Raw genomic sequence first — 26,071 nt, 5'->3', positions numbered from 1 at the left:
TCGGAGCCTGTGCTACTCGTGTGCACAAGTATCGGAGCCTGTGCTACTCGTGTACACAAGTATCGGAGCCTGTGCTACGCGTGTACACAAGTATCGGAGCCTGTGCTACGCGTGTACACAAGTATCGGAGCCTGTGCTACTCGTGTGCACAAGTATCGGAGCCTGTGCTACTCGTGTGAACAAGTATCGGAGCCTGTGCTCCTCGGGGGCACGGGAGGAGCATCCGAGCATGTGCTCCTCGTGTACACAAGTATCGGAGCCTGTGCTCCTCGGGGGCACGGGAGGAGCATCCGAGCATGTGCTCCTCGTGTACACAAGTATCAGAGCCTGTGCTCCTCGTGTACACAAGTATCGGAGCCTGTGCTACTCGTGTACACAAGTATCGGAGCCTGTGCTACTCGTGTACACAAGTATCGGAGCCTGTGCTACTCGTGTGCACAAGTATCGGAGCCTGTGCTACTCGTGTACACAAGTATCGGAGCCTGTGCTACTCGTGTGCACAAGTATCGGAGCCTGTGCTCCTCGTGTGCACAAGTATCGGAGCCTGTGCTACTCGTGTACACAAGTATCGGAGCCTGTGCTACGCGTGTACACAAGTATCGGAGCCTGTGCTACTCGTGTGCACAAGTATCGGAGCCTGTGCTACTCGTGTACACAAGTATCGGAGCCTGTGCTACGCGTGTACACAAGTATCGGAGCCTGTGCTCCTCGTGTACACAAGTATCGGAGCCTGTGCTACTCGTGTACACAAGTATCGGAGCCTGTGCTACGCGTGTACACAAGTATCGGAGCCTGTGCTACGCGTGTACACAAGTATCGGAGCCTGTGCTACTCGTGTGCACAAGTATCGGAGCCTGTGCTACTCGTGTGCACAAGTATCGGAGCCTGTGCTCCTCGGGGGCACGGGGAGGAGCATCCGAGCATGTGCTCCTCGTGTACACAAGTATCGGAGCCTGTGCTACTCGTGTACACAAGTATCGGAGCCTGTGCTACTCGTGTACACAAGTATCGGAGCCTGTGCTACTCGTGTACACAAGTATCGGAGCCTGTGCTACTCGTGTGCACAAGTATCGGAGCCTGTGCTACTCGTGTACACAAGTATCGGAGCCTGTGCTACTCGTGTGCACAAGTATCGGAGCCTGTGCTACTCGTGTGCACAAGTATCGGAGCCTGTGCTCCTCGGGGGCACGGGAGGAGCATCCGAGCATGTGCTCCTCGTGTACACAAGTATCGGAGCCTGTGCTACTCGTGTACACAAGTATCGGAGCCTGTGCTACTCGTGTACACAAGTATCGGAGCCTGTGCTACGCGTGTACACAAGTATCGGAGCCTGTGCTACTCGTGTGCACAAGTATCGGAGCCTGTGCTACTCGTGTACACAAGTATCGGAGCCTGTGCTACGCGTGTACACAAGTATCGGAGCCTGTGCTACTCGTGTGCACAAGTATCGGAGCCTGTGCTACTCGTGTGAACAAGTATCGGAGCCTGTGCTCCTCGGGGGCACGGGAGGAGCATCCGAGCATGTGCTCCTCGTGTACACAAGTATCGGAGCCTGTGCTCCTCGGGGGCACGGGAGGAGCATCGGAGCCTGTGCTCCTCGGGGGCACGGGAGGAGCATCGGAGCCTGTGCTCCTCGGGGGCACGGGAGGAGCATCGGAGCCTGTGCTCCTCGGGTGCACAAGTATCGGAGCCTGTGCTCCTCGGGTGCACAAGTATCGGAGCCTGTGCTCCTCGGGTGCACAAGTATCGGAGCCTGTGCTCCTCGGGTGCACAAGTATCGGAGCCTGTGCTCCTCGGGTGCACAAGTATCGGAGCCTGTGCTCCTCGGGTGCACAAGTATCGGAGCCTGTGCTCCTCGGGTGCACAAGTATCGGAGCCTGTGCTCCTCGGGTGCACAAGTATCGGAGCCTGTGCTCCTCGGGTGCACAAGTATCGGAGCCTGTGCTCCTCGTGTACACAAGTATCGGAGACTGTGCTCCTCGTGTACACAAGTATCGGAGACTGTGCTCCTCGTGTACACAAGTATCGGAGCCTGTGCTCCTCGGGTACACAAGTATCGGAGCCTGTGCTCCTCGTGTACACAAGTATCGGAGCCTGTGCTCCTCGGGTGCATTGGAGGAGCCTGTGCTACTCGGGTGCACAAGTATCGGAGCCTGTGCTCCTCGTGTACACAAGTATCGGAGCCTGTGCTCCTCGGGTGCACAAGTATCGGAGCCTGTGCTCCTCGGGTGCACAAGTATCGGAGCCTGTGCTACTCGTGTGCACAAGTATCGGAGCCTGTGCTCCTCGGGTGCACAAGTATCGGAGCCTGTGCTCCTCGGGGGCACGGGAGGAGCCTGTGCACACTTTCTTTTTAATACATTTTCAAAAAGATTTTAAACAATACTTCTCTCACGTTGTCATTATGGGGGATGGTTTGTAGAGTTTTGGGGAAAATAATGAATTTAATTAATTTTGGAATAAGGCCACAACATAACAAAATGTGAAAAAAAATGTGTGAATACGTTCCGAATGCACTGTACCAACATACAAAAAAATATAAAAAAGTTTAGTTAACTTTTAATAAGCAAAGCCCAAAAAAAAAAAAGTTTTCTGTGTTTTGGACGGAGCCGGCGAGACGTAGAACCCCCTGTTGGCTTTTTACTGCTACATGAGATTTTCCAGCACTTCCTGTCCTGCTGACAACGTTTTACCAGATAGGAAGTGAGGTGCAGAGATGTTCTAACCCTTCAAACCAGGAGGCAGGAAAGGCATTCGTCTGTAGTGGAGGACAGCTGGGGATGGGAGCCTCTCCTGAGGTCTCCTGCCTCCCTTCCTCTTCCGGTGACACCGGGACAAGAGTTGCCATTTTGGCATCTTTGCCTTGGGTGCCACAAGACCTTATCCCGGCACCGATTCAACCGACTTCACTAAACAAATGTGGATTTTACCATCTTTGTCCCCAATGGAGAAATATCTCATCACCTCCTAAGAGAGAATTCCCACAGAGGCGACAGAAACACCAGTAAATACCCAACAGGGGCTCCAACCTTTCCTCATGCTATCCAAAAAAAAAAAGGGGGGGGGGGGGGTTTTGACCGAGACTGGGTCATGCCAAACCACCCAAAGCAGACTGAAATCCGTTATTCTCAGTGGCCCAAATTCAGAAAGCAATTGCGCCCGTGTAACCATAGGTTACACGGCGCAATTGCTGACTTGCTCCGGTGTAACGAGTTCTCCTGATTCAGGAACCTCGTTACACCGGCTGCAGCATAAAATCTGCGCGGCATAAGGCTCTTATGCCTCGCAGATTTTAGGCTGCATTCTTGCGGGGGCCGCTAGGGGGCGTTCCCATTGTGTATCAGCGTGTAGTATGCAAATTGCATACTACCACTGATTCACAAGCTTGCGCGGGCCCCGCGAAAGCCAGGTACGGAGTTTCCGTACGGCTACTTTAGCGCAAGGCTGCCCTTTCTAATAGCAGGGGCAGCCTGTGCTAAAGTATAGCTGCGCTCCCGCGCCGTGAAATTTGAATTTCACGGCGTTTGCGTAAGTGATACGTGAATGGCGCTGGACGCCATTCACGTTCACTTCGAGGCAAATGACGTCCTTGCGACGTCATTTGCCGCAATGCACGTCGGGAAAGTTTCCCGACGGAGCATGCGATCTCCGCTCGGCGCGGGAGCGCGCCCAATTTAAATGATTCCTGCCCCCGGCGGGATCATTTAAATTGCGCTCGCTTACGCCGGGCAATTTTGCCGGCGCGCCCTCGCAAGTCACGGAGCTACTGCTCCGTGAATCGAGGGCAGCGGCGCTAATTTGCGCGGGCAAAATCGTTGCCCTGTGCCCGCGCAAATTAGGAGCAAAACTACCTGAATCTGGGCCAGTGAGTGCCACTGCTTTAGCAACAAAAAGCAACCAACAAAAAAGGTCCCCAAGCTATATAAACTGTCCCAAAATGTGAGCCCCTCCCACTCTCCCCAGAGCCCTCCCCCAACAGCCCACTCCCCCTCTGGCCAAGCCCCTTCTCTCACCAGGCATCTTGACAACGAGTTCAGTCATTCCGGAGGCGTCCTTGGCCAGCTGGTACCAGGCCTGATTGGGGTCCAGCACCCACTCCTCCACATGGCAGTAGTAGCTCCCGCTGTCCTCTATTCGGGCCCCCAGCAGGGTCAGGGTGTACTGCCCAGGGGACAGCACCTCCAGCTGCAGCCGGTCCTTCAGAGCCGCCTCCTCGGCATACGTCCCGTATTCCATACCAACTCCGCTTCGCACGATCAGCTTCCCATCGGCACCAGGAGGACGGTGAGCGAACCACAACACCGAGAAACGGGAGTCCGGGTTGGTCTGGGAGCGCACAGAACACGTCAGAGACACGGTGGAGCCCTCCACCACGCCGAGCGTCCGCTTCACTTTACCGATCTGCAGGCGGGACACTGAGGATTGGGGAATAAGGAGAAAAGGAGAGGCAAGGAAGGAGAAAGGGGAGAAGGAGGCGAGAAGGAGAGGCGAAGGGAGGGAGAAGGAGAGGCGAAGGGAGGGAGAAGGAGAGGCGAAGGGAGGGAGAAGGAGAGGCGAAGGGAGGGAGAAGGAGAGGCGAAGGGAGGGAGAAGGAGAGGCGAAGGGAGGGAGAAGGAGAGGCGAAGGGAGGGAGAAGGAGAGGCGAAGGGAGGGAGAAGGAGAGGCGAAGGGAGGGAGAAGGAGAGGCGAAGGGAGGGAGAAGGAGAGGCGAAGGGAGGGAGAAGGAGAGGCGAAGGGAGGGAGAAGGAGAGGCGAAGGGAGGGAGAAGGAGAGGCGAAGGGAGGGAGAAGGAGAGGCGAAGGAGAGGAGTAGAAGGAGAGGAGTAGAAGGAGAGGAGTAGAAGGAGAGGAGTAGAAGGAGAGGCAAGGAGGGAGAAGGAGGGAGAAGGAGGGAGAAGGAGGGAGAAGGAGGGAGAAGGAGGGAGAAGGAGGGAGAAGGAGAGACAAGGAGAGGAGTAGAAGGAGAGGAGTAGAAGGAGAGGAGTAGAAGGAGAGGAGTAGAAGGAGAGGAGTAGAAGGAGAGGAGTAGAAGGAGAGGAGTAGAAGGAGAGGAGTAGAAGGAGAGGAGGAGAAGGAGAGGCAAGGAGGGAGAAGGAGGGAGAAGGAGGGAGAAGGAGAGACAAGGAGAGACAAGGAGGGAGAAGGAGGGAGAAGGAGAGACAAGGAGGGAGAAGGAGAGACAAGGAGGGAGAAGGAGAGGCAGGGAGGGAGAAGGAGAGGCAGGGAGGGAGAAGGAGAGGCAGGGAGGGAGAAGGAGAGGCAGGGAGGGAGAAGGAGAGGCAAGGAGGGAGAAGGAGAGGCAGGGAGGGAGAAGGAGAGGCAAGGAGGGAGAAGGAGGGAGAAGGAGAGACAAGGAGGGAGAAGGAGGGAGAAGGAGAGACAAGGAGGGAGAAGGAGAGGCAGGGAGGGAGAAGGAGAGGCAGGGAGGGAGAAGGAGAGGCAAGGAGGGAGAAGGAGAGGCAAGGAGGGAGAAGGAGAGGCAGGGAGGGAGAAGGAGAGGCAGGGAGGGAGAAGGAGAGGCAGGGAGGGAGAAGGAGAGGCAAGGAGAGGCAAGGAGGGAGAAGGAGAGGCAGGAGAAGGGAGGAGGTGAGGAGAAGGCGAGAAGGAACATGGCAGAGAAAAGGGGGAAGAGAAAAATGGAGGGAGAGAAAGATGGGGGGGGGGAAGAGATATGGGAGAGAAATAAACCATCAATAACAGCAGTCAATATACAATAACAGTACATCATCTACTCAGCAAATATTTTCCATTCACTACATGTGGCATCACAGATTTGGATTCTCACATGGGCATCATTCCATTGTACTCTGTTTTAGATTTAGAGGTAAATGAAACTAGTCAAAACATAAAACTCTTGTAACCCCATGTTAATGTTAAATACAAACCTGTAGAATATACACTATTTTACCAAAAGTATTGGGACGCCGGCCTTCACACTCACATGAACTTTAATGACCCCCCAGTCTTAGTCCGGAGGGTTCAATATGGAGTTGGCTCCGCCCTTTGCAGCAATAACAGCTCCACCTCTTCTGGGAAGGCCGTCCACAAGGTTTAGGAGTGTGTCTATGGGAATGTTTGACCGTTCTTCCAGAAGAGCATTTGTGAGGTCAGACACTGATGCTGTACAAGAAGGCCTGGCACTCATTCTCAGCACCAATTTAGCCCAAAGCTGTTCTATTGGGTTGAGATTAGGACTCTGTGCAGGCCAGTCAAGTTCCTCCACCATAAACTCTCTCATCCATGTATTTTTGGACCTTGCTTTGTGCACTGGTCCAAATGGTTTGGTGGAGGGGGTATTATGGTGTGTGTGTGTGGGGGGGGGGGGGGTTTATGGTGGGGGGTTGTTTTCAGGGGTTGGCCTTGGCCCCTTAGTTCCAGTGAAGGGAACTCTTAAGGCGTCGGCATACCAAGACATTTTGGCCAATTTCATGCTCCCAACTTTGTGGGAGGAGTTTGGGTGATGGCCCCTCCCTGTTCCAACATGACTGCGCACCAGAGCACAAAGCAAGGTCCATAAAGACATGGATATGCAAGTTTGGGGCAGAGGAACTTGACTGGCTTGTACAGAGTCCTGACCTCCACCCCATAGAACACCTTTGAGATGAATTAGAGCGGAGACTGCGAGCCAGGCCTCCTCGTCCAACATCAGTGCCTGACCTCACAAATTTTCTTCTGGAAGAACGGTCAAACCTTCCCATAGCCACCCTCCTAAACCTTGTGGACGGCCTTCCCAGAAGAGGTGAAGCTGTTATAGCTGCAAAGGGCGGGGCCAACTCAATATTGAACCCTCCGGACTAAGACTGGGATGCCATTAAAGTTCATGTGTGTGTAAAGGCCGGCGTCCCAATACTTTTGGAAATTATAGTATATGGAGATATCTTCCATATCAATGGTTGGACTCCCAAAGCATTTAAACTCATAATGAGTCTTCATCAGGGGGTAAGCAATATTGAATTCTATGGACTAAGACTGGGATGTCATTAAAGTTTATGTGTGTGTAAAGGCAGGTGACCCAATACTTTTGGAAATAGTGTATATAGACTCCCCCACATGGAGATATCTTTCATATAAATGGTTGGACGCCAACGCATTTCAACTGATAAAGAGTCTTCATCAGGGGGGTAACCAAATTGAATTCTATGGACCAAGACAGTTCATGTGTGTGTAAAGGTGGGTGTCCCAATACTTTTGGTAATATAGTGCATGTGGGGGAGGGGGGGGGGGGGACATATTGGCTCTTGCAGGCTGTGCCCCATGCCCAGTAATGCCTCACAGTGGTTGTGCTTTATTATTTCTCTCCATCACTTCAATTCTGTCTGACTGAAGACAATACACTCTCTATGTGGCGGATCGGGTTTATCACAACAGCGATTCGATTGCCGACAGCAGCCAATCCTTCACATTCACGTGTATGGAAATGTAAAGCAACAAATCGGTATCAGGGTGAGGAGCGCTGCAATGTGCGGAGACGGGGTGCCCGGCGGAGTTCCCCTTTAAGGAGACGGAGCGCCCGGCCGAGTTCCCCTTTAAGGAGACGGGGCGCCCGGCCGAGTTCCCCTTTAAGGAGACGGGGCGCCCGGCCGAGTTCCCCTTTAAGGAGACGGGGCGCCCGGCCGAGTTCCCCTTTAAGGAGACGAAGCGATACAATGTTGCAGTTATGAGATGTTTCTCCTGCCGATGTTTATAATGTAATAATCCGACACGGATACAGCAGATCCCCGTCTGGTTCTGAATCCACCAATCACAGCCCCGATTCGGCGCGGTGACCCCCGTTATTACTCCAGGGATCTCAGCGTCTCCTCGCTCAGACGCCCACGCTCTGCTTAATATTCCAGGATCCTCCTCGCTCCCCCGATGCCCCAATTCTCCTCTTCTGGTACCCACAGACTCTCATCACCTCCTTTCCAGGCAACCGTTACTAAGGAGATGTCGGTTCCCATGGCAACCGTATGCACACAGCGGCGAGGAGTGGGTGTCTGAGACGCGAGGAATCGACACCAAGTGAGGAAGACAGGAAGGAGGGGGGGGGGGGGCCACACAAGTCAATGACATTTTATGTAAATGAGGCTTGCTGGGACCAGAATGCAGCGGGAGGTGAATGCACACGCCGCCGCCAAGAGCCCCCGAGAAGGGAACCCTTGCGGGCTGCCGGCGGCGCAGCATCCTCTCTCCGCACTCACAGGCATGAATAAGTAAAATAGACGAAGCAATGTATCCAGAAAATGTGTTATTACAAGAAAATGCATTTAGGACGCACCGCAGACGGGATATAACACCGCCGCCACGAGCGCAACACAGACATCAACCTTCCAGGGTGTCTGGATATCCCATCTGCCGCCTCCGCCCTGAAATCATTCCCCTCACTGTTACTTTATACAACCAGGTTACCAGAATAATAATTCCAGAGACGTGATCAGAAATTCCCGATAGAAAATACAAGATCCGTATTGTACCGTCTGCAGAAATGCAATTTATATATATTGGTAATAATTATAGAAATATAACATGTAACAATATAAGGTTACTGTAATGTAACACTGAATCTATATTGTAACAAAATGTAAATATTATATATTTTTTTACAATATGTAACAAAGTACATATAGGAAAAAAAACACCTTAAATCCTAATATGTTTATTATATAAAGGAAATGCTACATTGTTGCAGAAGTGCAGAGCGGAAGTGCCCACTTTAAAGTGGAGGTTCCACCCGGAAATTACAATTTTTAACATTAGATTGAGGCTCATTTTGTGAAGGGGAATCGGGTGTTTTTTTTAAATCGAAGCCGTACTTACCGTTTTAGAGAGCGATCTTCTCCGCCGCTTCCGGGTATGGGCTGCGGGACTGGGCGTTCCTATTTGATTGACAGTCTTCCGACGGTCGCATCCATCACGTCACGATTTTCCAAAAGTAGCCGAACGTCAGTGCGCAGGCGCAGTATAGAGCCGCACCGACGTTCGGCTTCTTTCGGCTACTCGTGACGCGATGTATGCGACCGTCGGAAGTCTGTCAATCAAATAGGAACGCCCAGTCCCGAAGACCATATCCGGAAGCGGCGGAGAAGATCGCACTCTAAGCCCCCGTTCACACCTAGGCGTATATACGCCTGAAGTGCGACACCGCTGCAGCCCCGAGACGCTGGAGGGATGATTTAACATGCACCTCTATGGAGATGGTTCACATCTCCACGCCGAACGCCTGAAAAAAAGTCCCGGACCTTTTTTTCAGGCGGCTTTCGGCATAGGAGATGTGAACCATCTCCATAGAGGGGGTGAGGCTGCATTCACAATTGCGGCGGTTTGTCGCCGCAAATCTCGGTACAAAACGCCACAATTTGTCGCCGCAATTCGCGGGACAAAACGCCGCGATTTTGTACGCCTAGGTGTGAATGCACTCTAAAAAGGCAAGTACTGCTTCGATTTAAAAAAAACTACCCGATTCCCCTAGACAAAATGAGCATCAATCTAAGGGTAAAAAAAAATTTATGGGTGAACTCCCGCTTTAAGTGGAGGTTCCACCCGCCATTATTTTTTTTTTAAAGTCAGCAGCTAGCAGCACTGTAGCTGCTGACTTTTAATAAGGACACTTACCTGTCCCAGTAACCCGTGATGTCCCCCCCCCCCCAGCACGTTGTCCAACCCCCTGCAGCAATTTATTTTCTGTAGTTTTTTTAATGTTTCATTATTTTTTATTATCACTCCTCAACCATCAAAACATTCCATGAGTATTGGAACGTTTTATATCACTTGTATCCTGTGTACAATTTCTGTCTCCAAACTTAGGATTTTGCATTTTATCTCTGAATAACGGAGAAATGTAATAAATGGATTCTCCAATGGCAGCAGCAATCTAAAATTAATGTGTGAATTGGGTTGCTATGGGTTACCGATACAGGAATAATCCATGCCGGGTATATGGGGTAAGCCCGGTAACCCAATTCTGGAGTATCAGAAGAGATGATGAAGTGCACAGAGCCCCTCCCACATTCTACAGACGGGGGGGGGGGGGGGGCAGCCTACAGTACGGTGTAATAAACACAAATGGCTCTTCTGGGCATACAGCAACAATTATTACTCTGCGAACACTGCAGCGGGACATCCACAGGGAGACACTAATGGCTTCCAGTTTACGAGCTGCAGGAGGAGGAGGGGAGAGAGAGAGCAAAAACACACAGATGTGAGGAAAGAGACTGCAAGGTATAAAAGAGTGCAAGAAGACAACAGATACACTGGACTACAAAGAGATCCAATGAGAGGGCTGAAATAAGTAACAGAAATATAAATGTGGGCCGGGACAGAGGAGGAGTGGCAGTATAAAAAACAAAAAAAAGGCAAGAAAAAAACAAAAAATAAATAAAAGTGCAGCACAGTGAAAGAAATAAGAGAAAAAAAAATCCAAGGAGGGAAAGGAGGGGAACAGAGGATCAGCCAAGAGAAGAGGAAAAAGACGAAAACCAGCCAGGAGAGAGAGAAGAGGAAAGGACAAAGACCGGCCAGGAGAGAGAGAGAAGAGGAAAGGACAAAGACCGGCCAGGAGAGAGAGAAAAGAGGAAAGGACAAAGACCGGCCAGGAGAGAGAGAAAAGAGGAAAGGACAAAGACCGGCCAGGAGAGAGAGAAAAGAGGAAAGGACAAAGACCGGCCAGGAGAGAGAGAAGAGGAAAGGACAAAGACCGGCCAGGAGAGAGAGAAGAGGAAAGGACAAAGACCGGCCAGGAGAGAGAGAAGAGGAAAGGACAAAGACCGGCCAGGAGAGAGAGAAGAGGAAAGGACAAAGACCGGCCAGGAGAGAGAGAAGAGGAAAGGACAAAGACCGGCCAGGAGAGAGAGAAGAGGAAAGGACACAAGAGAAGAGGAAAAAGACGGCCAGGAGAGAGAGAAGAGGAAAGGACAAAGACCGGCCAGGAGAGAGAGAAGAGGAAAGGACAAAGACCGGCCAGGAGAGAGAGAAGAGGAAAGGACATAGACCGGCCAGGAGAGAGAGAAGAGGAAAGGACAAAGACCGGCCAGGAGAGAGAGAGAAGAGGAAAGGACAAAGACCGGCCAGGAGAGAGAAAAGAGGAAAGGACAAAGACCGGCCAGGAGAGAGAAAAGAGGAAAGGACAAAGACCGGCCAGGAGAGAGAAAAGAGGAAAGGACAAAGACCGGCCAGGAGAGAGAAAAGAGGAAAGGACAAAGACCGGCCAGGAGAGAGAAAAGAGGAAAGGACAGAGACCGGCCAGGAGAGAGAAGAGGAAAGGACAAAGACCAGCCAGGAGAGAGAAAAGAGGAAAGGACAAAGACCAGCCAGGAGAGAGAAAAGAGGAAAGGACAAAGACCGGCCAGGAGAGAGAAAAGAGGAAAGGACAAAGACCGGCCAGGAGAGAGAAAAGAGGAAAGGACAGAGACCGGCCAGGAGAGAGAAGAGGAAAGGACAAAGACCAGCCAGGAGAGAGAAAAGAGGAAAGGACAAAGACCAGCCAGGAGAGAGAAAAGAGGAAAGGACAAAGACCGGCCAGGAGAGAGAAGAGGAAAGGACAAAGACCGGCCAGGAGAGAGAAGAGGAAAGGACAAAGACCGGCCAGGAGAGAGAAAAGAGGAAAGGACAAAGACCGGCCAGGAGAGAGAAAAGAGGAAAGGACAGAGACCGGCCAGGAGAGAGAAGAGGAAAGGACAAAGACCGGCCAGGAGAGAGAAGAGGAAAGGACAAAGACCGGCCAGGAGAGAGAAAAGAGGAAAGGACAAAGACCGGCCAGGAGAGAGAAAAGGAGGAAAGGACAAAGACCGGCCAGGAGAGAGAAAAGAGGAAAGGACAAAGACCGGCCAGGAGAGAGAGAGAAGAGGAAAGGACAAAGACCGGCCAGGAGAGAGAGAAGAGGAAAGGACAGAGACCGGCTAGGAGAGAGAAGAGGAAAAAGACAAAGACCGGCCAGGAGAGAGAAGAGGAAAGATGAAGAAGACAAAGACATAACAAAAAAGAGAAGAGAACCAGCTAGTAAAAAAAGGACAGGAGATTAGAGGACCAGCCGGGAGAATGGGAGGTAAAGACATAAAAAGTTATAACCACAGAGGAGACAAAGATTTGTGGGGCACTGAGGGGTCATGGCATAGTATTGTAATGTTGGGATGACAATGCTGGGAGTCACTATAAAGGATGGTGGAGCACAGTCACCGGCGCGGAGCACAGTCACCGGCGTGGATGGTGCAGGGGCTTTCACAATGGTGTCAGTTTCCACAATCACAGGGAGTGTCAGTCAGGCTGGCTTCTCTCTATTCCCCAGGGGGTTTTAAATCTAGATTTACCAGTCTGACAATGCAGTGAGCTGCCCCACCCAGCCATGCGTTCCTTACCTAGTGTAAACAGCCCCCCCCTCTTCTGCCCAATTCTGTGTCATAACAGGATATATTCGGAGATGGCACCTGCACCACAGCACAATCCCAGGAGAGATATCCCAGGGGGCAAGCACTATGGCATGAGGCATTCCAGGGTCCATGCGCCATCGTACAAGGTAATACAACACCACAAGACACTTCAGGGGACCTGCACCAAGGTATGATGCCACAATAGTACAATGCCACGAGGGGCATCCCAGGTGGCACCGTGCCAATGGTGCAGGTCACCTGGGATGGCTCTTGTGGTAGTGTGCAGGTCAACTGGCATGTCTCTTGTGGCATCATACAATGGTACAGGTCACAAGAGACATGCCAGTTGATCTGCACCATGGTATGATATCAAATGTGACCTGGCCATGATTTCCTACCACATGGTACAGCGTAGATTATCGACACCATTGTACGATCCCAAAGAATATACTACAGATGACCAGCACCATGGTAAGGTGCCACCAGAGTACAATAGGTTAGTTACAATCTGCTCACCTGGTCGCTGGACTCGGATCTCCAGCAGGTTGGACGCTCTCTCGGCCAGGCGGACCCAGCTGGCATTGTACTCTCTCCTCCACAGTTCAGCCACACACTGGTACTTTCCAGCCTCAGAATCGCTCGCCCGACTGATGCTCAACCGCACATTGTGACTGGAATCCGATTTCTCCACAACGCTCCGGCCTCGGAAATTTCCAGATCGCTCCCCCCACTGCACTCCGCCAGAATGGCTGAAGCTCACCAGATCATGGGATTCCCCTCCTCCCACGGGCTGGAATCGCCAGGTCACCGAGATGCCCACCCAGGGCGGGTAATGTGGCTTTAGGATACACTGGAGATCAAAGGAGTCAAAGTAGGTGACCCCGGGTGTTCGGGAGATGGCCGTCACAGCAAAACCCGACTCTGCAACAACAAGATGGGAAAAAATGAGTATACAAACATCTAATAGATCTTCAACTCTACTGCTAGACAACGAGAACTGGTTCTCACAGAAAAGTCCGCCTGAATCATTTGCTAAACCCTGGAATTCCCCATCATGATGGAAGATGCCCAAAAATTCTAATAAGACATATGGAAAAAAAAAAAAAATGTTGGTGCCAACTTTTTATACCAATGCCATAAACTTCAATACACCCTCATTTAGGTCACGGGCTTCCTCCGGATGGCGGCTTCACCCGGAGTAGTTTACTTCCTTGGCTTCATGGCGGCATGGCTTCCCCCCCCCCCCCGAGTCTCCTCCCTGCTCCTCAGCAACCAATAGGATCGCTTCTCCTCTCGGCCAGGCCAAATCGGGTCTCGGGACCCGCTTCTTGAGCCGGGATTGGCCGGAAGGAGAACCAGGAAGACAACAGCGAATATTAATTTGCTATTGTCGCACAACTGGGTGGGCTTCAGGCACAGTGCTCTGCGCCCCGTGCCCACCCTTTTTTGAAGCCAATTAGAGCCTCCGACACCCGTGGTCCAGAACCTGGTTGGTCATCGAGCCGATAAAAAGGGTAGCCCTTAAAAATGCCAAAATTCGGGATTATGTGATTGAAACGGTCACCACCATTTAAATGCAACTGGAGTCCCTTTTTGGGCATAGGGTGACTGAGAACTGATATCTCGGATTACATGAGATGGGACATTAATAATTCATATATTGCAGGGTATCTTGAGATATTACAAGTTGGTTATTCTGACCCCACCAGGTCAATAGGATAGTATTCATTTATGTGGGGACACATGCTTTTGAGGTGTTAATTGAGTCGGCTCCTAGACATTCCATTGTGTGATGCTAATACTGTTTTGTGTGTGGAATGTACTTGTCAACTGTAGTAATTAGGTCATGTTAATTATGTCAGACCGGTGCCAAAACGTCTGACATAGGAATGTGTATTATGCAGGTGAATCGCTTATTGGCGGAGTCCGAACGTCTGGGGGATAATTAACTCCTCTGAATGTCATTATCTAAAAGAATGTGATTGAAGCCCCATTGTGTGATGTGTGGGTGGAGGGTGTCTGTTCTTTTGATTACTGTAAAATGTTTGTACTGTATATAAGAAATTTGACTCAGAACACAGAGCGTAGGTCTCGTCTTTTTGAGGGAATTCTTATGGATCGTGTCTGCTGGCTTGTCGGACTGTCGGATAAGCTGTCGTGGGTTGATGGAATGGGGATATCGTAAACCGTGGTGACCGCTATAGTGATTTTAATAAATCGGTCAATAAAAATGCTTTTTGCACATCGATACTATAAAAGTACAATGTATCCAAAGAGGGCAACAAAGGCCGGAATTTTGGGAGCCATTGTAGTCTATTGGGATGTGGTGCCAAGACGAAATCCCCAGCCTGGTATATTTAGTGCCATAATATTATTATAGGAGGATAAAAGCTACAACTCTGCACACTGCCAGCGCCGAACACTGAAATAGAGGAAAATTAATTTGGGCTCATTAAATATTTAACACCTCTGATATACAACATAGACAAAATATTTAATGAGCTCGGGAATTATGGGAAATATTTGTTTTAATCCGCGCTCTCCGCGGGGCTCGGCAGAACATTATTCTGGATCGTTTTCTTCATCGAAGGTCACATTATTCTTCATGGTTCCATCGAAGGTCACATTATTCTTCATGGTTCCATCGAAGGTCACATTATTCTTCATGGTTCCATCGAAGGTCACCTTCTTCTTCTTGGTTCCATCGAAGGTCACAAAGCAATTGGCCACCAAGAGTCACATTTTTCGTGGCATCTTTTACATCACCGCTAATGTAACCTTGGCCTCTCCTACATCCAACAATCAATAAAGACCTGACACATCCAAGCCCGCTCGCTTCCAGTAAAGACTAAAGAAAAGGTCTAATTGTCGAGCAAGGCCGCGGCACTGCGATAAACACAAGAGAGGCTTCGGAGGTAGGAGGTGCGCGGTGACTCAGCGGGGAAAAGGAGGATTAAATTCATCATCGCTCCATGTACATGTACGGGCCCCGCACCCCCCCCCCCCCCGTCTATTTCTCAATAGCAGCTGGCTGCATGCGGAGGCAGCCCTCGGCATTGAACGGCGGTGTAATAAGTGCTCAGAAAGTGGAGGTGAGATGACGGGCGAGGATTGTTATTTCATCAACTGGTTTATAGAAAATACTTCAAACACTGACATTGCTGCGAGTCGCTCAGCCGCACGCCGACACTTACACTCTCATTGTCCCCACATTCCACGTACTGTGCACCATGGAGCGGGGCCAAGGCAATACACACTCTACTAGACCGTCCCTGGTACGGCCCATGGCTGAGGCAGGACGTAAATTTCCATCACCTAAAAAAATCCTCCATTCACCCTTCTGTTATCTGAGAGATACAAGGATCCCTCTTCTCAGTGTACACAGGGAGGAGGAGGAGGAGGCGGAGGAGGAGGAATACACAACCTCTTCTGCCTCGCGCCATCACTGTATGGAGAGACAGATGCAAGGTTCCCTCTTCTCAGTATACACGAGGAGGAGGAATACACAACCTCTTCTCAGTGTACGCAGGGAGAGGGAGGAACGAGGAGTACACAACCTCTTCTGCCTCCCGCCATCACTGTATGGCAGTGGCGGCCCGCCCATAGGGGGCGCCCGGGCGCCGCCCCCCCTCCCCCAGTCAGTAAAAAAAAAATCTAAAAAAAAAAAAAAAAAAAAAAAAATTTTTTATTTAAACATGTCCCTTTAAGGAAAAAAAATTCCAAAAAAGGTTCTTATGTGCACTGAGTCCGGGCGTCGGGCGCCGGGAAAAGCGCGGTATGGGTAGCGCCACGTCTGTGCAATCACGGGATTGCAGACGTGGCGCTACATTGGCAGCCCAAAAATGCCTTTGTGGCGCGGTCCATCGCGCCACTTGCTTCCGGCGCGATGGACTGCATTGTTATGGCTGGGCGGGTGCATCCACTATTTGTGCTCGTTCCGTCCTGACGTCCCTGGAAGAACAGGAAGTGACGTCGGGACTCGGGGCGCTCAGTGCGAGTACAGGTAAGCTGAGCTATGCCGCCTGCCTCTGCCCCTCTGTAATGGACTGTTTTCTCTGCAAAGTTCGGCGGCAGCAGCTGCAGCTGTCCACCCCCCTTCTGCAAAGATTACCTGTGTTCTAATTTTTTTTTAGTGAATATTCGGCCGTAATCGCGGCACCCCCCTCCCCCCCCCCCGGGGGGGGGGATGGGGGTGCCGCGATTTCGGCCGAATGTTCACTAGACATGATGAGCAATTAACCCAGTGCAGATGTAGGCTCATTGCAAGGGTGGATTTTTTTTTAACATTTTCATGGAGTTGGGCATAATAAATGATTTTTAATGTTCAATGCAATGCATAATCTGGGTGAAATGCCAGCCGTCAGCAGCCTGAGCCCCAGGAGAAGATGGGGAGCTACAAGTCCCAGCAGGTTATAATATAAGGCTCCTAGGTGGATGGGAGTCTTATATTATAAACCTGCTGGGACTTGTAGTTCCCCATCTTCTCCTGGGGCTCAGGTGCATGCAATCCACCATCTATGGGACTACAAGTCCCAGCAGTGAGAAAAACTGGACAAAGATGGTGGATTGCATGCACCTGAGCCCCAGGAGACGATGGAGAACTACAAGTCCCAGCAGGTTATAATATAAAGCTCCGAGGTGGATGTATGACTGGACAGTGACACAGTGGGGACAATTGGCACAGTGGCTGTGTTTGATGGCATGGTACAGTGGCTGCATTTGATGGCATGGCACAGTGGTGACAATTGATGGCACAGTGACCACAATTGATGGCATGGCACAGTGGCTGCATTTGATGGCATGGCACAGTGGCTGCATTTGATGGCATGGTACAGTGGCTGCATTTGATGGCATGGCACAGTGGCTGCATTTGATGGCATGGCACAGTGGCTGCATTTGATGGCATGGCACAGTGGTGACAATTGATGGCACAGTGGCCACAATTGATGGCATGGCACAGTGGTGACAATTGATGGCACAGTGACCACAATTGATGGCATGGTACAGTGGCTGCATTTGATGGCATGGTACAGTGGCTGCATTTGATGGCATGGTACAGTGGCTGCATTTGATGGCATGGCACAGTGGTGACAATTGATGGCACAGTGACCACAATTGATGGCATGGTACAGTGGCTGCATTTGATGGCATGGTACAGTGGCTGCATTTGATGGCATGGTACAGTGGCTGCATTTGATGGCATGGTACAGTGGCTGCATTTGATGGCATGGCACAGTGGTGACAATTGATGGCACAGTGACCACAATTGATGGCATGGCACAGTGGCTGCATTTGATGGCATGGCACAGTGGCTGCATTTGATGGCATGGTACAGTGGCTGCATTTGATGGCATTGCACAGTGGCTGCATTTGATGGCATGGCACAGTGGCTGCATTTGATGGCATGGCACAGTGGCTGCATTTGATGGCATGGCACAGTGGTGACAATTGATGGCACAGTGACCACAATTGATGGCATGGTACAGTGGTGACAATTGATGGCACAGTGACCACAATTGATGGCATGGTACAGTGGCTGCATTTGATGGCATGGTACAGTGGCTGCATTTGATGGCATGGCACAGTGGTGACAATTGATGGCACAGTGACCAGAATTGATGGCATGGTACAGTGGCTGCATTTGATGGCATGGTACAGTGGCTGCATTTGATGGCATGGTACAGTGGCTGCATTTGATGGCATGGTACAGTGGCTGCATTTGATGGCATGGTACAGTGGCTGTGTTTGATGGCATGGTACAGTGGCTGTGTTTGATGGCATGGTACAGTGGTGACAATTGATGGCATGGTACAGTGGTGACAATTGATGGCACAGTGACTGTGTTTGATGGCATGGCACAGTGGCTGCGTTTGATGGCATGGTACAGTGGCTGCATTTGATGGCATGGCACAGTGGTGACAATTGATGGCACAGTGACCAGAATTGATGGCATGGTACAGTGGCTGCATTTGATGGCATGGTACAGTGGCTGCATTTGATGGCATGGTACAGTGGCTGTGTTTGATGGCATGGTACAGTGGCTGTGTTTGATGGCATGGTACAGTGGTGACAATTGATGGCATGGTACAGTGGTGACAATTGATGGCATGGCACAGTGGTGACAATTGATGGCACAGTGACTGTGTTTGATGGCATGGCACAGTGGTGCGAATTGATGGAACAGTGGCTGCATTTGATGGGCACAGTGAGGCTTATATTTTTTTTTCTTCTTCGTTTGCGCCCCCCCAAAAATTTTGAGCACCAGCCGCCACTGCTGTATGGAGAGACAGATGCAAGGTTCCCTCTCTCAGTATACACAGATAGGAGTACATAACCTCTTCTGCCTTGGCTGCCTCCCTCTGTATATCAGAATGTATTTTCCCATCACCCAAAAAATCCTCCCTGCACCCCGATCTGTTAGCCAAGAGAGATTTAAAGTTTCTCCAACACTCTCAGTATACACAGAGAGCAGGAGGAGGGAATACAGTACATCATTTCCCACTTCCTCCTCCTGTCATATTTTAACGAAAAAGATACAAGATTTTGGAGGAAGAGCGGAAGGGAGGGGGGGGAGGAAGAGAGAAAAAGGAGGGGAGGAAGAGAAAAAAAAAACAAAAAAAAAAAAAAGGAGGAGGAAAGAGGAGGGGGAGGAGGAGAAAAGAGGAGGGGAAAAAAAAAAAAAAGAAGGAGAAAGAGGAAAGGAGAGAAAGAGGAAAGGAGAGAAAGAGGAAAGGAGAGAAAGAGGAGAAAGAGGAAAGGGGAGAAAGAGGAAAGGGGAGAAAGAGGAAAGGGGAGAAAGAGGAAAGGGGAGAAAGAGGAAAGGGGAGAAAGAGGAAAGGGGAGAAAGAGGAAAGGGGAGAAAGAGGAAAGGGGAGAAAGAGGAAAGGGGAGAAAGAGGAAAGGGGAGAAAGAGGAAAGGGGAGAAAGAGGAAAGGGGAGAAAGAGGAAAGGGGAGAAAGAGGAAAGGGGAGAAAGAGGAAAGGGGAGAAAGAGGAAAGGGGAGAAAGAGGAAAGGGGAGAAAGAGGAAAGGGGAGAAAGAGGAAAGGGGAGAAAGAGGAAAGGGGAGAAAGAGGAAAGGGGAGAAAGAGGAGAGAGGAGAAAGAGGAGAGAGGAGAAAGAGGAGAAAGGGGAGGAAAGAGGAGAAAGGGGAGGAAAGAGGAAAGGGGAGGAAAGAGGAAAGGGGAGGAAAGAGGAAAGGGGAGGAAAGAGGAAAGGAAGGGGAAAGAGGAAAGGAAGGGGAAAGAAGAAAGGGGAGGGGGAGGAAAGGGGAGGGGGAGGAAAGGGGAGGGGGAGGAAAAAAAGAGGAAAGGGGAGGGGGAGGAAAAAAAGAGGAAAGGGGAGGGGGAGGAAAAAAAGAGGAAAGGGGAGGGGGAGGAAAAAAAGAGGAAAGGGGAGGGGGAGGAAAAAAAGAGGAAAGGGGAGGGGGAGGAAAAAAAGAGGAAAGGGGAGGGGGAGGAAAAAAAGAGGAAAGGGGAGGGGGAGGAAAAAAAGAGGAAAGGGGAGGGGGAGGAAAAAAGAGGAAAGGGGAGGGGGAGGAAAAAAAGAGGAAAGGGGAGGGGGAGGAAAAAAAGAGGAAAGGGGAGGGGGAGGAAAAAAAGAGGAAAGGGGAGGGGGAGGAAAAAAAGAGGAAAGGGGAGGGGGAGGAAAAAAAGAGGAAAGGGGAGGGGGAGGAAAAAAAGAGGAAAGGGGGAGGGGGAGGAAAAAAAGAGGAAAGGGGAGGGGGAGAAAAAAAAGAGGAAAGGGGAGGGGGAGGAAAAAAAGAGGAAAGGGGAGGGGGAGGAAAAAGAGGAAAGGGGAGGGGGAGGAAAAAGAGGAAAGGGGAGGGGGAGGAAAAAGAGGAAAGGGGAGGGGGAGGAAAAAGAGGAAAGGGGAGGGGGAGGAAAAAGGAAAGGGGAAAGGGGAGGAAGAGGGAGGGGGAAGGAAGAGGAAAGGGGAGGAGGGGGAAGAAGAGAAAGAGGAGGGGAGGAGGAGGAGGAAAAAGCAAAGAGGAGGGGAGGAAGAGGAAAGAGAGAGAAACTCAATACACAGAGATATCAGGAGGCGGAATGCAGTACATAGCGGCTCTCTTCCTCCCGCTATCACTGTATGCCAAGAAAGACAGACAATGCTCTTGGTATACAGAGATATCAGGAGGAGAATATGGAACCTCTGCTGTCAGCTGATGTGTGGAAGATGGAAATGCAAGTCATTGGCCACAGCCAACCAATCAGGTGACCCATAGAATACTAGTCTCCACTTATTAGTAACATTGTGTGTTTTTGAACACCGGATAGTACACAGTACAGCACCAAGTACATCACTGAGCCTGAAGCTCCACTCACCGAGAGACGTGACATCAACACTGGTCTGGGCGAACCTCTCTCCCAGCATCTGCCACTCGCCGTCGCCCGCCGGCACCCATTCTGCCACACGGCACTCATACGAGCCGGCGTCCTGCCGCTGGCTACCTTCGATGTCCAAGGTGAAGATGTCAGAGCCGGTCCTCACCATCTGCAGTCCACCAGAACCGGCTTGCTCTCTGTACATCTGGCCAGCCCACGTCACGCCGTCACGGTCCTGCCGGATCACCTCTCGCTGGCGGTTCTGCTTGTCCAGCAAGTGCCAAGATGCAGAAATGCGGCTGTGCGGTCCAGCAAGCGAGGCCACGGAACAGGTCAGGCTGATGCGAGATCCTTCCAGGACCGAGCTGGAATTTGCCACCACAGTGACGGTGAGGGATGTCCCTGCGAAAGAGAAGAAAAAATAAAAAAATTCAGGCGGGCAAGGATAACTTACTTCGCCCAATCAGTGACCTACCGCCACTGGTACATGGCAACCTCCACTACAGGAAAACATGGCACCACGAGGATCTCACTACTAATAGAGAAAGTATTTAACCTTCTTCATGTCTGGAAACAGTTCACACCCCCATGACACAGAACTGTCCGGTGACATGGACAACGCGGTTCTACCACAGGTGTGCCATGTTGGTACATCTTATCCAGCTCTACCAGGGCTTTGGGAAGAACTCAGAATAGTTTTATTGTAAAATGCAAGACAGGAAAAAAAAAAATCTGGAATAGAAACTCATAAACCTTTCCAGCAGCTTTCTGACCTCATTATCGGGATTATTGATTTCTAGAGTTCCATCGTCTCCTGTGGTGCTGGAAATGTAACATGTGGAAGAAGGGAAGACAGTACAGCTAGAAGGAGGGCAGTACAGCTAGAAGGAGGGCAGTACAGCTATAGGAGAGAGGAAGGAAGGAAGGAAAGGAAAAGAAAGAGGGAGTGGAAGAAGGAGGGAGAGAGGGTGGCCCGGGGTGGAAGAAGGAGGGAGAGAGGGTGGCCCGGGGTGGAAGGAGGGAGGGAGAGAGGGTGGCCCGGGGTGGAAGAAGGAGGGAGAGAGGGTGGCCCGGGGTGGAAGAAGGAGGGAGAGAGGGTGGCCCGGGGTGGAAGAAGGAGGGAGAGAGGGTGGCCCGGGGTGGAAGAAGGAGGGAGAGAGGGTGGCCCGGGGTGAAAGAAGGAGGGAGAGAGGGTGGCCCGGGGTGGAAGAAGGAGGGAGAGAGGGTGGCCCGGGGTGAAAGAAGGAGGGAGAGAGGGTGGCCCGGGGTGAAAGAAGGAGGGAGAGAGGGTGGCCCGGGGTGAAAGAAGGAGGGAGAGAGGGTGGCCCGGGGTGGAAGAAGGAGGGAGAGAGGGTGGAAGAAGGAGGGAGAGAGGGTGGAAGAAGGAGGGAGAGAGGGTGGAAGAAGGAGGGAGAGAGGGTGGAAGAAAGAGGGAGAGAGGGTGGAAGAAGGAGGGAGAGAGGGTGGAAGAAGGAGGGAGAGAGGGTGGAAGAAGGAGGGAGAGAGGGTGGAAGAAGGAGGGAGAGAGGGTGGCCCGGGGTGGAAGAAGGAGGGAGAGAGGGTGGCCCGGGGTGGAAGAAGGAGGGAGAGAGGGTGGCCCGGGGTGGAAGGAGGGAGAGAGGGTGGCCCGGGGTGGAAGGAGGGAGAGAGGGTGGAAGGAGGGAGAGAGGGTGGCCCGGGGAGGAAGGAGGGAGAGAGGGGGTGGCCCGGGGTGGAAGGAGGGAGAGAGGGTGGCCCGGGGTGGAAGGAGGGAGAGAGGGTGGCCCGGGGTGGAAGGAGGGAGTAGAGGGTGGCCCGGGGTGGAAGGAGGGAGTAGAGGGTGGCCCGGGGTGGAAGGAGGGAGTAGAGGGTGGCCAGATGTGGAAGAAGGAGGGAGTAGAGGGTGGCCCGGGGTGGAAGAAGGAGGGAGAGAGGGTGGCCCGGGGTGGAAGGAGGGAGGGTAGTACAAATGGAAGAAGCACCAACAAAGTGGCCAGGGCCTTATTCATGAAGGTCTGCTATGGATTTTCAGGGGACCCCATGCAAAAAAAAAAAAAAAAAAAAAAAAAAAAAAAAACCTCACACCAAGGTGAGGGCCTTTTAAAAACCCATACAAGACCCTTATCTGGATATGCAGCCTGGCGGGCCAGGAAAGGGAGGGGCATTTGTGGGAGATTGTGTCCAATTGTGAGGTCAGGTACGGATCTTGAACAAGACGACCAGGCTCACAATTGGCTTCCACGTAGGGTTGAGGTCAGGGCTCTGTGCAGGACATTCGGGTTCCTCCACACCAGGTCTTTATGGAGCTGGCTTTGTAGACAGTCATGTCTCAGAGCACGGCTGAGTCATGCTGGAACAGAAAATGGTCTTTACGAAACGGTTACCAACGTTGGAAGAGCACAATGGTCCTAATATTTTGTATTCAGTCATACATTTGGCCATAGTGTATTAAACCTTAAAAATGAACCTCATTATGGGGGTCCAGCAGAGGGTCACAAAGGCTGGCCTCACACTTACTGAGGGGGAGGACGGTGATGGGAACGTTTTTGGGCCTCTTGATATCACGGTCGGTCAGCTCCCCGGACGCCGATCTCTCCCTCTCCATCACACGGCAGTTGTACTTTCCGCTGTCCTCTGGCCGCAGCCGGAAGACTTTCAGCAAGAAGGCGTGGTCGCTCTCTTTGGTGACCTTTAGCTCTCCGCGGCTCTCTCTCTGGCTGTACTCGCCGGTCAGGGTCGGGACACCTCCGGGGCTCACACTGGCGATGAGGGAGCTGTTAAAGACCCAGGACACAGCAAACATGCGCTCAGCCGCGTTCTGAGCTTCGATGATGCACCTCAGCTCCGCCGTCTCCCCTGCGCTGTACGTACGGCGGTCCGTGTCCAGGCGAACATTCAACTCCCTGTCTGGGAGATAGAAAGAAAGAAAAGGGTCAGAACCAATGAACACTCCATGGAGCAGGTCTTAGGACGAAACACGTAAAGGGTGATGGGACCTAGCCAGATCAACTTCATTATTTATGTATTGAAGCCCTCAGATAAATAAAAAAATATATATACAAATAATAAATTATTGATATACTTATATTATGCCAGCACTGTATCTGGGTGATAACACTGCCTATTTTTGCCCTACATGCATCAGCAGTGTTGTCACCCCGACGCTCTTCTGCTGTGGCCACTGCTTCCTATCAGAGAGCCCACCACCTGTCCGGGATACACCCAGACAGTTCGGGTTTTGACCCAGGTGTCCGGGTTTTTTATGTCGGACTGAAACCCGGACACATTCTTCAGACCGGGTTGTGGCGCCCCAAGTAACCAAGAAAATACTACACAAATCTGTTGCCGTTCAGGAGCTTTAGGCGGCTGCCTGGGGGCAGGTTTGGCATCACTGGGAGCAGGGCGATGATGTCAGCAATTTGGCCACGCCCACTGTAGCACCCTATGCGCACTGCATTACTACTCTCCTTGGGGGCACTCAAAAGGTGTCCCAGGGCACTAAAGGGTTCGGGTTTGGCTTGAAGAAAAGGTGGCAACCCCAATGCAACCCCCCCCCCCCCCTTCAGTCCCAAGCCACTCTTCTTGCCAGTCCATGAACCCCAAATTTAAATCTTTACTACATAGCCCCCAGTGACTTTGTAGCATCACAACGTAGGCAATGGCGAGCGGCGATAGGCACTCCAAACCAACATAGCTTTATTGTGAAATAAGAAACAAGCACTACAAGCTACAGCAACAGAACTCAAGACAGCTGACGCATTTCACACTCCACTTAGCGTTTACTCATAGCCATTTCACAATAAAGCTACGTTGGTTTGGAGTGCGGCTGTCCAATATATCCTTTGTTCCAATTGCTGCGTATATCAGACCTTCTGGAGCTCCCTTTTTTTATTCTCTAGGGGATAAGGGACAGAGAGCTTGCATACTATTGATGTTAGGCCTAACTGGTCTGTAATTCCCAGAGTAGTATTTTGGGCCCTTTTACAACATTTTAGTAATGAGAACGGTATCCTTAGCAATAATATGGATTCATGAAGAATCGTTCTTGCCAAACCAATGATACCATTCTCATTACTAAAATCTTGTAAAAGGGCCCAAAATACATCTCTGGGAATTACAGGCCAGTTAGCATGCAAGCTATTGGAGGGGATGATAAGGGACAGAGAGCGTGCATACTATTGATGTTAGGCTAACTGGCCTGTAATTCCCAGAGATGTATTTTGGGCCCTTTTACAAGATTTTAGTAATGAGAACGGTATCATTAGCAGTAATATGGATTCATGAAGACTTGTTCTTGCCAAACCAATGATACCGTTCTCATTACTAAAATCTTGTAAAAGGGACCAAAATACATCTCTGGGAATTACAGACCAGTTAGCCTACATCAATAGTATGCAAGCTCTCTGTCCCTTATCCCCTCCAAGAGCTTGCATACTATTGATGTTAGGCTGACTGGTCTGTAATTCCCAGGAATGTATTTTGGGCCCTTTTTAATTATTGGTGCTACATTGGCTTTCCTCCAATCTTAAAGTGTTGGATGAGGGCAGCATGGGACCGGGTGGGGCGGTCATTTTACCTTTTCCATTTTTTTTTATGAAATACCTGAATACGATTTACTAAAAAGAGTTGAGAGCTTCCAATTGATTCACTCTAAAGCCGCATACACACGAATGGAAAATCTGTCAGAATCTTGGCTCAAACTTGTCTTGCATAAACATGGTCACACCAAATTCCGACCGTCAACGCGGTGACGTACAACACTACAACGAGCCAAGAAAAATGAAGTTCAATGCTTCCGAACATGCGTCGGCTTGAGTCCGAGCAAAAGCTCACATCTGACTTTTCGGTCGTGTGTACGTGGCATAAGAATCCATTTATTAGGTGAAGATTCTCAACTCCTTTAGCATTTCAGCCTCACTTAGCTTTTTTCTCAAATCGAGATGAATTATAGGTTCTAAAAAAAGGGGAACCCGTCACCAGAACACAGCAGGTGACAGAAGGACATTCCTCCTACACTATTTCGGGAGCTTCATGCAGACCTAGAAATAGGCAAATCTAGAAGACGACGTACAGCTGTGAAGTACAGATGTTTTCCTATAGGCCGAGTCTGTATACTTCGGAGGTTTAATCCAGGTAATGCTACAAAAAAAAAAAAAAAATCCCATAACAGCAAAGGCTGCCATGGCAACCAGACGTCATCTTTTTCCCCCCATCCTTTTGCTTTAGCCGCAATTTGCATTAGGTGATGGAGTCCAAGAAAAAAGGGTCACACTTCTACGGTTTATATTGGGGGGGGGGGTGGGGGGGGAGTCACGGACCTCACAGAGGACGAGCGTTCTCCTCTCCCGGAGGTCCTCGTTTGCGTCAGTGGAGGATCAGAAAACATGGCTGGGATACAACGTATCAAAGATATTCTAACTCCACGATTAG

At 50.9% G+C, this 26,071-nt stretch overlaps 1 protein-coding gene across 1 annotated transcript in view; it reads right to left on the bottom strand.

Annotated features, from left to right (window-relative positions):
- IGSF3 (immunoglobulin superfamily member 3) overlaps positions 1 to 26,071 on the bottom strand; it is a gene marked incomplete in the record, with an annotated part of 81,889 nt that overhangs the window by 22,587 nt on the left and 33,231 nt on the right. The window contains 3 exon segments of the mRNA XM_040334194.1: positions 4,014 to 4,415; positions 12,857 to 13,261; positions 20,663 to 21,044. Of these exon segments, the coding sequence (XP_040190128.1) occupies positions 4,014 to 4,415; positions 12,857 to 13,261; positions 20,663 to 21,044 (1,189 nt within the window).

The sequence above is a fragment of the Rana temporaria genome (assembly GCF_905171775.1).
Source record: "Rana temporaria chromosome 2 unlocalized genomic scaffold, aRanTem1.1 chr2q, whole genome shotgun sequence".
NCBI classification, from domain to species: domain Eukaryota; kingdom Metazoa; phylum Chordata; class Amphibia; order Anura; family Ranidae; genus Rana; species Rana temporaria.
Note: the sequence above shows the minus strand (reverse complement) of the source record. Positions and strands in the feature narration are given on the sequence as shown.